The sequence below is a fragment of the Oncorhynchus mykiss genome, chromosome 30 (assembly GCF_013265735.2).
Source record: "Oncorhynchus mykiss isolate Arlee chromosome 30, USDA_OmykA_1.1, whole genome shotgun sequence".
Classification (NCBI taxonomy): Eukaryota; Metazoa; Chordata; class Actinopteri; order Salmoniformes; family Salmonidae; genus Oncorhynchus; species Oncorhynchus mykiss.
The window spans coordinates 9,363,793-9,380,505 of NC_050570.1; the positions used below are offsets into that span (position 1 = coordinate 9,363,793).

General features: G+C 41.5%; 1 protein-coding gene across 1 annotated transcript; it reads left to right on the top strand.

Moving 5' to 3' along the window:
* The first annotated feature begins 5,820 nt into the window (after window positions 1-5,820).
* LOC110521280 (ras-related and estrogen-regulated growth inhibitor-like protein) lies at window positions 5,821-16,509 on the top strand. The gene is made up of 5 exons (XM_021598736.2): window positions 5,821-6,231; window positions 10,366-10,422; window positions 13,606-13,679; window positions 14,707-14,855; window positions 15,506-16,509. Exons 1-5 carry the CDS (start codon window positions 6,180-6,182, stop codon window positions 15,789-15,791), a joined length of 618 nt encoding a protein of 205 aa, XP_021454411.1. The 5' UTR covers window positions 5,821-6,179; the 3' UTR covers window positions 15,792-16,509.
* Window positions 16,510-16,713: the final 204 nt, after the last annotated feature.

The following is a 16,713-nucleotide window of genomic DNA, read 5'->3' on the forward strand; positions in this document are numbered from 1 at the left end:
TTCCTCTGTCTAGTATCAAGCCGGCTTGACACCGTAACAACGTCAGATCAGCTGGTCTGTATAGATTCTCAGTTATTTTCGTTGCAACCACGATTATTTTAGCCTGGAGCTCCATGTAATCTCCCGTTAGTAGTATATAAAAAAAATCCAGTGCTAACCTGTAGGTGTTATGATGCTGATGGTTTTCGAGACTGATGGTTTGTGGCTATCATTACAGCTCCATCTAGTTGTCGCATTGAGGATAACAGTTGTTGACAACTAGCATTTTAGCTAACCCTAACCCGTTTCCTAACCTTAACCTCAGTCTCCTAACCTGCCACATTAGTTGTCCTAACCTGCCAAGTTAGTTCTCCTAACCTGACACGTTAATTCTCCTGACCTGCTTGTAAACAAACCAACAGTGCCGAGAACCCATCAATATCAACCCACAGGTGAGCATTAAATTCTGCATCTTTGTTGCCATGCACCCACCATCTGAATGTCTTTTATGTATTTGTGTATCCATGGGCATTAACAACAAATGAAAGAAGACACATGGAAGGAGATAAGATCCCCTTTTAAAAGCCTACAGCCTTTTGGGTGATGTTAAGTAAAATGGGGAAATTGATTTTGAGATTGTATCAAGGGGATGGATAATTCTCTACACATGCACGTTCTTTACTTTTTTCCAATTCTAAAGAAGCCGAGCCACATGTGTTTTTGACCGTTGTTGGGTGAAGAGCCAACACACCTCAAGGGAGTACAACCAGCAAGCCCCATGTAATGGAGACATATTCTACTAGACCTACATGTATTGTTTACTCTACACTCAATCGCATAGACTAGAGCCAGCTGGAAGTGTGCATTGTGAACCATACACTTGCTTACCATTCACTGTAAGGGATTTCATCATTTTGGAAGCAATGCAATATGTTTAAAAACGCTTACAGATATGTCCATGACAGTTTTCCGGCTGCTAGCGTCTGGCCTAGTGGTAGCGCGGCTGACTCCGGAGTACACACACACGCCTGTGACTGGGTTACTAATCATGCCTTGGCTCCTACTCTCTGTCTCTCTCTGTACCTGTCTCTTTCTCTCTCTCTCTGTACCTGTCTCTCTCTCTCTCTCTCTGTACCTGTCTCTCTCTGTACCTGTCTCTCTCTGTACCTCTCTCTCTCTCTCTCTCTCTCTCTCTGTACCTGTCTCTCTCTGTACCTGTCTCTCTCTCTGTTACGAATGTCTAAGCAAGAAAAGGCAATGTACATGTATTTATAAAACAAAAATAAAGCACATTTTCTAATTAAGACAAAAATAAACGACTTTACTCGCTTTCCTCTCAGAAGCCTGGAATAAAACAACTCATAAAATTATCCAACATTCATTAGTAAAATATTGAGTCTATAAACAGGAATAGCAGGGTGCGTTGTTTGTTTTGGACTATGTTGAGAACAGTGGAGGCTGTTGAGGGGAGAACAGCTCATAATAATGGCCGGAACGCTTTTTTAGAATTTGTGTCTCATTCATTACAAAATGGCCAATATTTAACTGGCAGAATAATGAACATGCAAGGGAAAATACTGTGAAGGAGGTCATTTCTAATCAAGGGCTGCTTGGACTGTCTTCTCCCTAATATCTGGGCCACAGAAATCTTTAACTAAATATCATTATCCTCATAATATCCTACAGAACACCCTGACCAAGACATGGACTTGGATCAACATTACAGCACAACAAATACCAACTCAAGTTCAAATGAGGCGGAGCCAAATGAATATCTATTCAATTAGTATTTCATTCATTTGTTATTTCACTCCATGCCCAGTATTTGAACTTCGAGAGAATAAGTATTTCAAAGCCTGCCTTATACCCAAATTTGGGAATCTAACTCGGCAAGAGGAAAGAACATTATATCCATCACACCATGAGAAAAAGAGCGAAGCATGTCAAATGATGTCATTTGACCTGCAGTCTTCATTCCTGTAGTGTACTTCAGCTATCTAGGCTATATGCCCTGTCTGAAATATATTATTTTGGTTAAATTAATGCACAGTATGTATTCAGTTTCACTTAGTTTGCCTTGTGCTGTTCATACCTTTGTTCCTTTGTTATTCATATTACAACTTTATAAGGTAACTGAGCTGGATGTAAGTGGAAAATATTGCTGGTTAAGAAGACATTACAAAATAAACCTTTGATTACCCAGATTTTGTGGATTTAGGATTATAACTAATGCAATTCAAATGTATCATTGTTACATTTGCTAAATTGTCTCCTCTGAGGATATAAAACACTTGGTACCTAATGATCATTTAGTTGATCTGTAAAGTGCTTTTCAAACATTATCTACACACAATGCACTGATAGCACTCACCCCAATGATACACTATGCTCTTGCCATTTGGGGTCAGAATGCTCACCAGTACTATATGTTAGTAATGAACCTCTCCCCCACCTACAGTGCTGGAGAAGCATATTGGCTTATCCCTAATTTCACCATTGGCACTTTACCGTTCTGTCTCAGCCCCATGAGACATTCTTATGACACAGACGTTATGTAATACCAGGAAGGGCTGTGTTACCCCTTAAACCATACTGAGAGCTGGAAAGAGCCCTTTCTATGTGTATTGAGTGGGTTTATACTGCGACTTAGAGGGAGTTAGTTGGAGGGAAGGAGTGCATGAGATGATGACCTGTACACTGTACACTGTAGCTAAGTGAGTTTGATGTTTTTTTTTAGTTTGTGACATTGACTCTTGTGCAGTAGGGATATACAGCCACGTGTGGGTCCATTTGGTCAGATTAAAAGTTTTATACTGTAATGAATGGCTGAGTCTGGCAGCATGTCTTTTATTTTCACCAGTGGCGGAATATTTCTCTTCATTAAGAAGATTTCGAGATTTGAGGATGAGAGGCGACAGAAGAATGCAGTCTTATTCTCTGGTTTACTTGCTTTTTATCAACTCCACATTTTATCTCTCTATCCTCAATCTAACTGGCTGTTTTTAATCAAGGAAGATGTGAGGCAGCCCTTCTCTTTTTTTGTTTATAGGATAGAGACATAGTGGAAAGATAAGAGAATATACTGAGATGGCAATAGGGTGGATTTAAACCCATGCTGATGTGGTGTTTATGTGCTCCAGAGACAGCGGCGTAGACCGCTAGACCACCCCAGGCCACATCAGGAGCCTTTAAGTACAGGTCAGATCTGTGGCATTTTAAGTGTAAAGAGTTATGTCACTTTGAGAAGAAGTGTTCTTACACTATTTATCAGTGTTATATGTTGGAGAGGACCATTCACAGAATTGCAATTAGATTACATTTCATAAATCAATGAAATGATACACGGTATGTATAACACAGTGTATTATCAAATCTATTTATCACAAAGTGCTCAACAGCAAACTGGGCCTAAGAGGAGCCTGATGTAACAGTCTGAAAAGGCCAAACTCCTTGACATCCTCTGGATGACCGTAGAAGATCAGGCCAGACAGTGGACAGAAACTCTGTCCTCCTCTGGATGACTGTAGAAGATCAGGCCAGACAGTGGATGGAAACTCTGTCTTCCTCTGGATGAATGTAGAAACTCTGTCCTACTCTGGATGACTGTAGAATATTAGGTCAGACAGTTGTCCATGAAGGACAATTATTAAAAGGACATTCTGGGATTTGTACATACAGTTGAAGTTGGAAGTTTACATACACCTCGGCCAAATATATTTAAACTCAGTTATTCACAATTCCTGACATTTAATCCTAGTAAAAATTCCCCGTCTTAGGTCAGTTAGGATCACCACTTTATTTTAAGAATATGAAATGTCAGAATAATAGTAGAGAGAATTACATATTTCAGCTTTTATTTCTTTCATCACATTCCCAGTGGGTCAGAAGTTGACATATACTCAATTAGTATTTGGTAGCATTGCCTTTAAATTGTTTAACTTGGGTCAAACGTTTAGGTAAGCCTTCCACAAGCTTCCCACAATAAGTTGGGTAAATTTTGGTCCATTCCTCCTGACAGAGCTGGTGTAACTGAGTCAGGTTTGTAGGCCATCTTGCTCATATACGCTTTCCAGTTCTGTCCACAAATTTTCTATGGGATTGAGGTCAGGGCTTTGTGATGTCCACTCCAATTCCTTGACTTTGTTGTCCTTAAGCCATTTTGCCACAACTTTGGAAGTATGCTTGGGGTCATTGTCCATTTGGAAGACCCATTTGCGACCAAGCTTTAACTTCCCGACTGATGTCTTGAGATGTTTCTTCAATATATCCACATAATTGCCCTGCCTCGTGATGCCATCTATTTTGTGAAGTGCACCAGTCCCTCCTGCAGCAAAGCACCCCCACAACATGATGGTGCCACCCCCGTGCTTCACGGCTGGGATGGTGTACTAAGCTTGCCACCCGAAATGTTTGACCCAAGTTAAACAATTTAAAGGCACTGCTACCAAATACTAATTGAGTGTATGTAAACTTCTGACCCACAGGGAATGTGATGAAAGAAATAAAAGCTGTAATAAATCATTCTCTCTATTTTTCTGTGATTTCGCATTCTTAAAATAAAGTGGTGATCTTAATTTTTACTAGGATTAAATGTCAGGAATTGTGAATAGCTGAGTTTAAATGTATTTGGCTAAGGTGTATGTAAACTTCCGACTTCAACTGTATATGCCTCATGGTTATCCTGTCTTACCCCAACAGAAACCAAAGTATAAGCTCCATTGTAAACAGATATTGAATAGCTTAAAACAATCATTTTGATCTCATGGATGATCAGCCTTTGCATCCCATAAATCAACCTATGAATTATTGTGTGGTTACATTTATCTACCTCCATCCCTCAGCTTTTTGCCCAAAATAAATTAATGCAGTGACTCCTTTGTTGTCGTTTGAATTCCAGATTGCACCTTTAAAGATAATGAAGCAGATATTAAAGGAAACAAGTTCCGTCCTCTTTTCATCCCTAACTCATTGCAATGTGGTAGCACTTATGTCTCCTCATGTGAGGTCAGCCCCTCTGGATACAATTTGAAGTGAGATTGAATTTGAAGAGCAAATCCATATTTTAGTAAACATTTCAAAATGTTTGTGTCTTTGTGTCTGAATGGAGTACCACAGAATATGGCTGCTGAGGATCAACATGTCGTGGCTATGTTATTATTTTAGATTCTAGAATTGCTCGCATTTAACCTAACTTTAAACCAGTTAAACGGTGCTGTTTCAGTTTTCCCAAACAGTGTTATCCTAGGTGAACACAGTCACAGGGTCAGTGGCTTTATAGTCAACAGATACAATTAGATCAAATTAAATCGGATTGGAATGGGGCACGAAGGCCCTGCACAAGCAAAAATGTCTGAAATGTCTATAATATTGAATTTCTTGGCTGGTGTTAGTCTACTGTCTATGGAATTGAGGTTTAAGGATGATGGAATGGCTACACGTGCCACATTCTATGTGGTGGGAAGCTGAGGGGAGACGGATTGTTTGACATCTCATCCAAAACAGCTCAGTTCGATGTCAGAGTATGATCGATGTTTTGATACAGAGTTTTGATGTCATACAGTATTAAACCTGGACTTTCCCACTAGCATGGCCACTAGCAACTCACCACCAGAACTTCTTCAATGTGTGCACTGTGGATTGTATGTAAATTAATGTATTCATCTGTATGCACCATGAAGTACAACTAAATACATTACAGCATATGAACAGTAATGCTATAGGTGAATAAGGGGGAGGGAGCTGAACTTCAAAACAATGAAACCGTGTAGAGAACATTCACCCAATGGGAAAAGGCAAACATCACATGGTGAAAAGAGGCATAGAATACTGTACAGACGGAGATGAAAGCATAAAGAGCGGATAGAAAATATTTACTTCAGTGACTTTGAAGTAACCTCCACCTTAGTGGGAGAAAAGACGGAGAGGAGAGAAAGAAACAGACAGAGGATATAAAAAGGCAGACAAAAGGAGAGAGATAGGAATTAAGAGTGGGAAAGAGATAGTGGAGAGTGAGAGAAAAAGAGGGATGTGCGTCTCGTGAGAGGGAAGCATTTGTGAAACCACTCTTTGAAGGGGCAGTCCACACTCTGTTGCTCTCAAGACCAAAAGGTATGTTAGTGTGCTAAAGCTAACCATCTAACACCATAGCACAGCACAGGACTGGACCAGAGTGAGATCAGAGGAGAGAAATCAAGAGCGACATGAACGACATCAAACTGGCCCTGCTGGGCAGTGAGGGAGCTGGGAAATCAGGTGAGAGATCCACCGGGGAGCAGAGAAATCTCTAGGTCAGATAGAGCCCCTGTGCCTGGAGGGAGGGGAATATATGGTAGTCAATATGCAGGGGGGGGGTCTGTAATCTAATCGATCTTCTAAAGAGAAACAAGTTCAAGATCAAAGTCATACAAGTACACACCTGTATGTATGTGGGAGCATGTAAATAATGGTTTCATCATACAGAATTTGGAGGACTACACAGCATTTCATCACGTGGCTCCAAATTGACTTCGATATGATGGTTATTATGGTTATAACTCTATTTCTTGAACTGCATTTGTATTTCTATTTATTATGGATCCCCATTAGCTGCTGCTTTCTGAGGTCCAGCAAAATTAAGGCAGTTTATATCATTTTAAAACATTACAATACTTTCACACATTTCATAACACACTGTGTCCACCAATAATTGTTGGTTAAGGGCTTTAAGTAAGCATTTCACGGTAAGGTTGTTGTATTCGCTGCATGTGACAAATATATATATTTTTTTGATTATATCAATATTTGCACATGAAGCCCTTTTCACCGCCTTTTCCCTCAGAATTTATTTTACTGACACAAAAGATCCCACCATGTCGAATGAACAAATTATCGGTCGACATTTATGCAGATACACCGAAACTTCCTGTTTCCATCACAGCTCTTATTTATTTTATACAATATGACTTTACACACATTAAACCTGTGGAAGGAAACGTGGTTACTGTGGTGGTATCCTAAAAGGCACATTTGTACCATAATCATTATCATATTTATGTTTAAATATCTGTGATTTTGCATTGATTCCTTCATGTTATGCTACATAAACATAAATAACATTCATTTTTCTAAACTAATCAATACAGTTGTTGTTTTTGCACCCGTTACTGAAATGGTTGTTCCAGTTTAAATGGCGTAGTTAGTTTCGTCACATTGTCTCTGAACCTGGAAGTCAGTGAATGAAGGTTGCTGGTAAATAATAATTCCACCTGTTGGATAGTCCAACTCTGGCTGGATTCCAAAAGGAATTACTTATCCCTTTGCAAGCTAGCATTGTGTGAATTGCAGGTAGGTTTGCACAATTCTGGAAACTTTTCCATGGTTGGAACTGGGATGGAATAAGCAGGTAATGTGAAAAATTACTGCAATCTGATGTGGCATGTAAACCATGAGTTTCAGCCTACTGTATTAGGGTAAGGACAGACCCTCAAAATAATGCCTTATGAGATGTATTTTATTGTTATAATTACTTAAATTTGAATGACAAAATTCACCTAGATCCTCGCTCGGTGAAGGCCACAGGGCTAAAAATGTCTCTGTCATTATCAAATACAGTAATGGGTGGTAACTCTACAATTCACTCTAAAAGGCAAGGCACACTGGGAAATTATTTTGGAGGCATGGCTTAATGGGGGCATGGCTTTCCGTTAGTTGTTTTTGGCCACCCGTGAGTGAAAGTGTTGTGCCAGTTTAAGTAGTCTATGGTAGAGGTAAACATTTTTGTCACTTACAAAGAAAAAATTGCTTTTTATTGTGGTTCTACCCTACAAAGGCTAAATGTACATTTTCTAAATGCATACCTGTGGACTACATGTAAGAAAGGTACTATCTGAGGCATGAACAAGGGTACAATCATGTTCCTATAACGGAAGGCACAAAAGATGACCTTACAGGGTACCACCCCAGTGACAAGTGTCTGTAGCTCTTTAAGAACAAATTGTATCCTTTATTTCTGAGAGTGTATGTGGGCGCATGTAAATAGTTGTTTAATCTCACTGTTTGTCATAATTTATCCCACAATGTGATAATATATGGGAGTCCCATTCAGATATGGAGGGGAGTGTGGTCTGAGAAAACAAATCCGTTATGAGGGGTCAATCAGTGTAACTCTTCAATATGAGTATTTAGTCACATATAGTACTGGATATGCAGAATGACCCTTGATCAAATATATGGCTGTACACATGAATGGAAAAGCATCACGTAATATCTCCAGATATTAATGTAATAAATAAATCCCCAGATATGAATGTAATAAATATATCCCCAGATATGAATGTAATAAATAAATCCCCAGATATGAATGTAATAAATAAATCCCCAGATATGAATGTAATAAATATATCCCCAGATATGAATGTAATAAATATATCCCCAGATATGAATGTAATAAATATATCCCCAGATATGAATGTAATAAATATATCCCCAGATATGAATGTAATAAATATATCCCCAGATATGAATGTAATAAATATATCCCCAGATATGAATGTAATAAATAAATCCCCAGATATGAATGTAATAAATATATCCCCAGATATGAATGTAATAAATATATCCCCAGATATGAATGTAATAAATATATCCCCAGATATGAATGTAATAAATATATCCCCAGATATGAATGTAATAAATAAATCCCCAGATATGAATGTAATAAATATATCTCCAGATATGGATGTAATAAATATATCCCCAGATATGAATGTAATAAATATATCCCCAGATATGAATGTAATAAATATATCCACAGATATGAATGTAATAAATATATCCCCAGATATGAATGTAATAAATATATCCCCAGATATGAATTTAATAAATATATCCACAGATATGAATGTAATAAATATATCCACAGATATGAATGTAATAAATATATCCCCAGATATGAATGTAATAAATATATCCCCAGATATGAATGTAATAAATATATCTCCAGATATGAATGTAATAAATATATCCACAGATATGAATGTAATAAATAAATCCCCAGATATGAATGTAATAAATATATCCCCAGATATGAATGTAATAAATATATCCCCAGATATGAATGTAATAGGGAAATAAAATATTTCAGTGAATACTAATGAAAATGATCACAATCTTTATTATTTGCATCAGCTTCTCTGAGGGACTCGTGAGTGAAAGAAACTCCATATATTTTCCACAATAAATCAATTGAAATGACTTTGGTAGGGACAGTGACTGTGCAGTCGTTTTTCATTGTCTGGACTTGAGGGAGGCAGGGGGACTCATTAAGAGTCTTGTGGCTGCATGGCGCCCTGTCTGGTAAATATCAGTATTCAGTGAGTCACTGCAGCCTTCGGGAGCCCAGAGCCCATCAGTGCACACCGTAGCAAAACATTTTGCAATGGAAAATGTTTTTCAATGAAAACAAGTGTTTCTTATTGGACAAGTGCAGGTTAGCCCCTCCCTGTTGCAGACCATTTTCCGTTTGGTGCCTAGTGAATACGACCCTGGTATATGTGTTTAATAAAACAGCAGGGTGTACCATTGCCCCTGGCACACTGCACTGCAGAGTGGTTTCTGTGGAGATGCACCGACTGTGTTGTGAGGCTAGAAGCCCAGAGACTGCAGGGATCTGTGTGCGAGTGTGACAGTGAGTGTGAGAGAGAGGGAGTGAGAGAGACAGTGAGTGTGTGAGGGAGAGTGCTGCCATTAAGTTACTGTATATTTAACAATAAATATTTTACATTGTAGGCATGTATCGGTCTGTTTCTGTGTTTCTGCCAGTATGTGTGTGTGCTTGCGTGTGTGCATTTGTGTGTGTCTGTGTGTATGCGTGTGCATTACTATATGTGTGTGTATGAGCATGTGTGGGTGCAAGTGGACTGGAGCGCTTCAACCAGAACTCAGTAAAACTCAACCTGGGGCTTCAATTGAGTCTGACGGCTGTGACCTCATCTCTCACAGAGAGGGTAGTGTGTTCAGAATCTGGAAAGGGAGAACGAGCAGAAATAGCCAATTTTGCTTGCCAAATATGCACACATCCCTCGAGGTAAACCCATCGAGGCCAAACCTTTCATGTGTGGGGTTAGATGAAACCCCTGATTCCTCAGGCTTTTGGAACCCTCATCAAGCCTGCACCCTCACCAAGCCTGCATCCCAAATGACACCCACCTTATAAAGTGCACTACTATTGACCAGGGCCCATAGGGATCAGGTAGGGCCCATAGGGATCAGGTCAATAGTAGTGAACATACTGTAAATAGGGAGCCATTTGGGACACAACCTCAGCCTGAGGGATCATATGAAAATGCATTTTCCTCCACTGGACAAACTGTAACCTTGTTTTCTTTTTAATTGGTTGATTTCCTCCAGCTGTCCTGGTGCGGTTTCTGACCAAGCGCTTCATCGGGGAGTACGCCTCCAACACGAGTAGGTGCTCCACACAGGCCCACACATTATATCATGGCCATAGTGTTGTTCACATACTGCAAACACACAGCCCCACAGCCCCACGATATCATGGCCATAGTGTTGTTCACATACTGCAAACACACGGCCCCACAGGCCCACAGCCCCACGATATCATAGCCATAGTGTTGTTCACATACTGCAAACACACGGCCCCACAGGCCCACACATTATATCATGGCCATAGTGTTGTTCACATACTGCAAACACACGGCCCCACAGGCCCACACATTATATCATGGCCATAGTGTTGTTCACATACTGCAAACACACGGCCCCACAGGCCCACACATTATATCATGGCCATAGTGTTGTTCACATACTGCAAACACACAGCCCCACAGCCCCACGATATCATGGCCATAGTGTTGTTCACATACTGCAAACACACGGACCCCACAGGCCCACAGCCCCACGATATCATAGCCATAGTGTTGTTCACATACTGCAAACACACAGCCCCACAGCCCCACAATATCATGGCCATAGTGTTGTTCACATACTGCAAACACACGGCCCCACAGGCCCACAGGCCCACGATATCATGGCCATAGTGTTGTTCACATACTGCAAACACATGGACCCACAGGCCCACAGCCCCACGATATCATGGCCATAGTGTTGTTCACATACTGCAAACACACGGCCCCACAGGCCCACAGCCCCACAGGCCCACAGCCCCACAGGCCCACAGTCCCACAGGCCCACAGGCCCACGATATCATGGCCATAGTGTTGTTCACATACTGCAAACACACAGCCCCACAGGCCCACGATATCATGGCCATAGTGTTGTTCACATACTGCAAACACACAGCCCCACAGGCCCACAGCCCCACAGGCCCACAGCCCCACAGGCCCACAGTCCCACAGGCCCACAGGCCCACGATATCATGGCCATAGTGTTGTTCACATACTGCAAACACACAGCCCCACAGGCCCACAGTCCCACAGGCCCACAGGCCCACGATATCATGGCCATAGTGTTGTTCACATACTGCAAACACACAGTCCCACAGGCCCACAGGCCCACAGGCCCACGATATCATGGCCATAGTGTTGTTCACATACTGCAAACACACGACCCCACAGGCCCACAGCCCCACAGGCCCACAGGCCCACGATATCATGGCCATAGTGTTGTTCACATACTGCAAACACACAGTCCCACAGGCCCACAGGCCCACGATATCATGGCCATAGTGTTGTTCACATACTGCAAACACACGACCCCACAGGCCCACAGCCCCACAGGCCCACAGGCCCACGATATCATGGCCATAGTGTTGTTCACATACTGCATCAGTGGAGCAAAGTATCACAGACACACTACCATTCAAAAGTTTGGGGTCACTTAGAAATGTCCTTGTTTTCCATTAAAACATAGATGAAATTAGTTGCAAAATGAATAAGAAATATAGTCAAGATGTTGACAAGGTTATAAATAATGATTTTTAATTGAAATAATAATTGTGTCCTTCAAACTTTGCTTCGTCAAAGAATCCTCCATTTGCAGCAATTACAGCCTTGCAGACCTTTGGCATTCTAGTTGTCAATTTGTTGAGGTAATCTGAAGAGATTTCACCCCATGCTTCCTGAAGCACCTCCCACAAGTTGGATTGGGTTGATGGGCCCTTCTTATGTACCATACGGTCAAGCTGCTCCCACAACAGCTCAATAGGGTTGAGATCCGGTGACTATGCTGGCCACTCCATTATAGACAGAATACCAGCTGACTGCTTATTCACTAAATAGTTATTGCGTAGTTTGGAGCTGCACTTTGGGTCATTGTCCTGTTGTAGGAGGAAATTGGCTCCAATTAAGCGCCGTCCACAGGGTATGTCACGGCATTGCAAAATGGAGTGATGGTCTTCCTTCTTCAAGATGCATTTTACTCTGTACAAATCTCCCACTTTACCACCACAAAAACACCCTCAGACCAACACATTGCCTCCACCATGCTTGACAGATGGTGTCAAGCACTCCTCCAGCATCTTTTCATTTTTTATGCGTCTCATGAATGTTCTTCTTTGTAATCCGAACACCTCAAACTTAGATTTGTCTGTCCATAACACTTTTCTCCAATCTTCCTGTGTCCAGTGTCTGTGTTCTTTTGCCCATCTTAATCTTTTATTTTTATTGGCCAGTCTGAGATATGTATTTTTCTTTGCAACTCTGCCTAGAAGGCCAGCATCCCGGAGTTGCCTCTTCACTGTTAATGTTGAGACTGGTGTTTTGCGGGTACTATTTAAGGAAGCTGCCAGTTAAGGACTTGCGAAGCGTGTGTTTCTCAATCTAGACACTCTATTGTACTTGTCCTCTTGCTCAGTTGTGCACCGGGGCCTCCTACTCCTCTTTCTATTCTGGTTAGATTTAGTTTGTGCTGTTCTGTGAAGGGGGTAGTACACAGCGTTGCACGAGATCTTCAGTTTATTGGCAATTTCTCGCATGGAATAGCCTTCATTTCTCAGAACAAGAACAGACTGACGAGTTTCAGAAGAAAGTTCTTTGTTTCTGGCCATTTTGAGCCTGTAATCGAACCCACAAATGCTGATGCTCCAGATACTCAACTAGTCTAAAGAAGGCCCGTTTTATTTATTCTTTAATCAGAACAACAGTTTTCAGCTGTGCTAACATAATTGCAAAAGGGTTTTCTAATGATCAATTAGCCTTTTAAAATGATACATTTGGATTAGATAACACAACGTGCCATTGGAACACAGGAGTGATGGTTGCTGATAATGGGCCTCTGTACGCCTATGTAGATATTCCATGAAATATGACCATTGTAGCTGGAAATGGCAGATTTACAACATTAACAATGTCTACACTGTATTTCTGATCAATTTGATGTTATTTTAATGGACCAAAAATATGCTTTTCTTTCAAAAACAAGGACATTTCTAAGTGGCCCCAAACTTTTGAACGGTAGTGTATGTGCAGTGGTATCTCAACACCAATAAATGTTTATCAAATGTTATTATCCATTTGCCTAATTATGGTGTAGAAATTACACCTGTGCTTCTTGTTCTTAAAGCAATCACTGCACATCAATGTAACTCATGCAAACACGTTTATGTACCCTGTACGGGTAAATAGGGCTAGTTTACTCACACGTTTCTAATGGATACCTTCTCTGTTCTAGATTCCCTGTATCGTAAAAGACTATCCATTGACGGTAGACAGCTGAACCTGGAGGTGTTTGACCCTTGCTCTCAGGTACAACAGAAAATCTCCAAACAGCAGTATTTTAACAAAACAAAAAAAAAACTGTCATAGCGTTTAGGTAACGTTATTGTAACATTGTTGAAACATTGTGCATCAATGGTAGACAGCTGAACCTGGAGGTGTTGGACCCTTGCTCTGAAGTACAACAGAATACAACATAGGCCAAATCTTCCTAAACAACACCTGTCACAACATTGGGGTAGCATTGTACTGCACTCCCGTAACCTGGTTTTCCCCTTGCACAAACCCCAGGAGCAGTCTAATGTTTACTTTCCGCAGGCACATGGACGATCCATACCTTAGAGTTTTAAATCCGATGGGATTTACGAGTGTATCCCAAGGCAGTGAGTGCCAATGAGTCTGCCTTTGAAGAAAGAGAGCCATACAAGCTGTTCTGTGCATAGCCAACCAGGCCAGAGACCCCAGAGGGTTTTTACTACAAAGTTCTGCTTTATTGGAACACCCTGAGGTTGAGGCCCAGAGGGGGAAGGCCAATCTATTGTACTTTTCTGCTAAAGCTCACTGTAAGCCAAGACCTAAGAGGAATGCTAGAGTGGCTTTAGATGCATTGTCCCATGGCTCGATCTTTAAGACCTCCACCCTCATAAAGAAAAGACACGTCATTAAAGAGAGAAACAGAGAGAGGTTGGTGTGAGCCTGGATGTTCACTGCTCTGCAGCACCTGTAACCAAGGGGTACGGCGTGTGAAAGAACTACTTGTCTTTTGCCATATACACCACGGTCTCTGTTTTGATACAGGACTGATTTGATCTTATTTAACCTAAAAATGATTAATGCGGAGATTGTATGATGCATAGAATGAATCTTGAGAGAAAATGTCAGTATGATTTTTGAGAATTTAAAAAGAACAGATCATAATCATGTTCATAAACAAAAATGTATGTTTTTTATTAGATCAGATAGTCCCTACCTTGTTTCAGTCCGTTCTCTTCTGTTTTGTGTCTAAAGAACACGTCTCAGTGTTGAGCTGCCTAACTGTGGCAGTGTTGTTTGACAGGGAACTGAGGCTAGGTGTATAGTGGAGGAGCCGGTGGACTGGGCTGATGGTTTTGTGGTGGTGTACAACATCAGCGACCGAACATCCTTCATCAATGCCGAAAACATTCTGCAGCAGATCAGAGAGACACGTATTGAGAACTGCAAAGGGTGAGAGCTCCTCTGAACAGGGAATTACATTTTTGGGAGGCTTGGTGAGAGGCAAAACCATTTGTAAGTCCATGTAGTACCTCTGTTTCTCTTAAAAAAAGAGTGGAAATCACACTCTTTTCCTATTTTTTTGTTCTTTGTTGGACAGCGCAATGAGATGGGGAGACAGACTGGGTGAATGGCAGAGTTATAAGTCTCAGGGTGCGTTTTGTAACCCATGCCCAGAGGGGCAAGGCATGCATCTTCTCTATAAGCCAAACAGACTGAGCAAGGGCATGAATCTGGGCCACCCATATACATCAAACTGTCATAGACAAAAACATCTCAGTAATTAGTGGGAATGGGCTTAATTTGGATAGAGCAGCATATCTCAGGAGCTCAGTGGTTTGTAATGGCAGGATTTCCAGACCTACAGTAAAAGGCTTGCTTGTTTTAGTCCCGCCTACTAATAAAACTAGCCTAAAAACATTAAGAAACCATGTGTGGCTTGAAGTCAGTTAGTCGTTGTCATACGCTTTAACTTTTCCCTCATATGAGATGCTAATGCCCTATCTTCTGATACCTGCTTTGATACCTAGTCAAACTAGAAGCACACCTCGATTCTCCAAATGAAAATACACTGACTCTCAGTCTCTGCTTCACTCTGCCAGGGAGGTGGAGGTGCCAGTCTGTCTTGTGGGCAACAAGCAGGACCTGTGCCACGCCCGGCAGGTTTGTGAGGAGGAGGGCCGCTCGCTGGCGCAGGAGAACCGCTGCCTTTTCCAGGAGGTGTCGGCGGCCGAGAGCTACCAGGAGATCTCCAACCTCTTCACCCAGCTCATCAGAGAAGTGATGGAGCACCTCAAGTACCGCGCCGACCGACGCTGCTACAGCAGCTCCAAGTCCATGGCCAAGCTCATCAACAACATGTTTGGCAAGAGGAGGAAGTCCGTGTGATATCCCCAGAAAGACGGGCTGGGATTGGCTGAGAGAGACAGAATGGCCTACCTAGGACTACAGTTGGACTCCGATAGTAAGGATAATGGTGAAGAGGATTCCCCCATAAACCCCCCTTTAAAGGCTCAGGGTAGCGGTTTTGATCTTTGATCTCCATAGCTTCTTCATACTGTATCAAATCATTTCCGGGTAACAATAAATTACTTACTTTAATTGTTTTCGGTTACAATTGTCCTCCAAAAATAATAAAATGCTTTTTGCTAACCACAATTTTTCAAGAAATGTCTTCCAGACTGTCTGGGCTTGGTCTTATGCCGCGTTCACATGCTTGTGGGAACTAGGAAACTCTGAAATTCCTGACTTGCTAACTGATTGTAGTTACACATGTGCCGTGTTCAACCAGTTAGCAAGTCTGACATTTGAGTTTCTTAGTTTCGACTAGCACGTGACGCGGTATTAAATGCCTGGTGGGGAATGGGACAAGTTACCAAGTTAGCAGGGGAAGGGGGAGAATAACCACAGCCCAGTTGAAATGGCAGGGATTTGTAAGCTTAACACAAGTTCATAATGGCAGAGAGGTTTGAACATATCTGTTATTGGTCTATTAAAATCAGTTGGGGGCAAAAAGATCATGCATAACCTGCTGACACAAAGGTCCTGTTGATCATATTTTCAACCATCAACTACTGAGAAGTGACGCTGATTAAAACGTTTATACATTTACTGTGTTGGCTTCATCGGCTATTTTGTCAGTGTTTTTTTCCCCCAGGGTGGATGTAACCATAGAGATGAGTCCTTTAACTAACTGGGCTCCCGAGTGGCGCAGCGGTCTAGGGCACTGCATCTCAGGCATCACTACAGAACCTGGTTTGATTCCAGGCTGTATCACAACCGGCTGTGATTGGGAGTCCCATAGGGTGGC

What these genes read in the sequence shown, in the direction of transcription:
- LOC110521280 (XM_021598736.2), top strand. Translation starts at nt 6,180, where the DNA reads ATGAACGACATCAAACTGGCCCTGCTGGGCAGTGAGGGAGCTGGGAAA. An exon ending in TGAGGGAGCTGGGAAATCAG is followed by an intron (nt 6,232 to 10,365) that starts GTGAGAGATCCA and finishes GATTTCCTCCAG; the next exon opens with CTGTCCTGGTGCGGTTTCTG. An exon ending in TGTTTGACCCTTGCTCTCAG is followed by an intron (nt 13,680 to 14,706) that starts GTACAACAGAAA and finishes GTTGTTTGACAG; the next exon opens with GGAACTGAGGCTAGGTGTAT.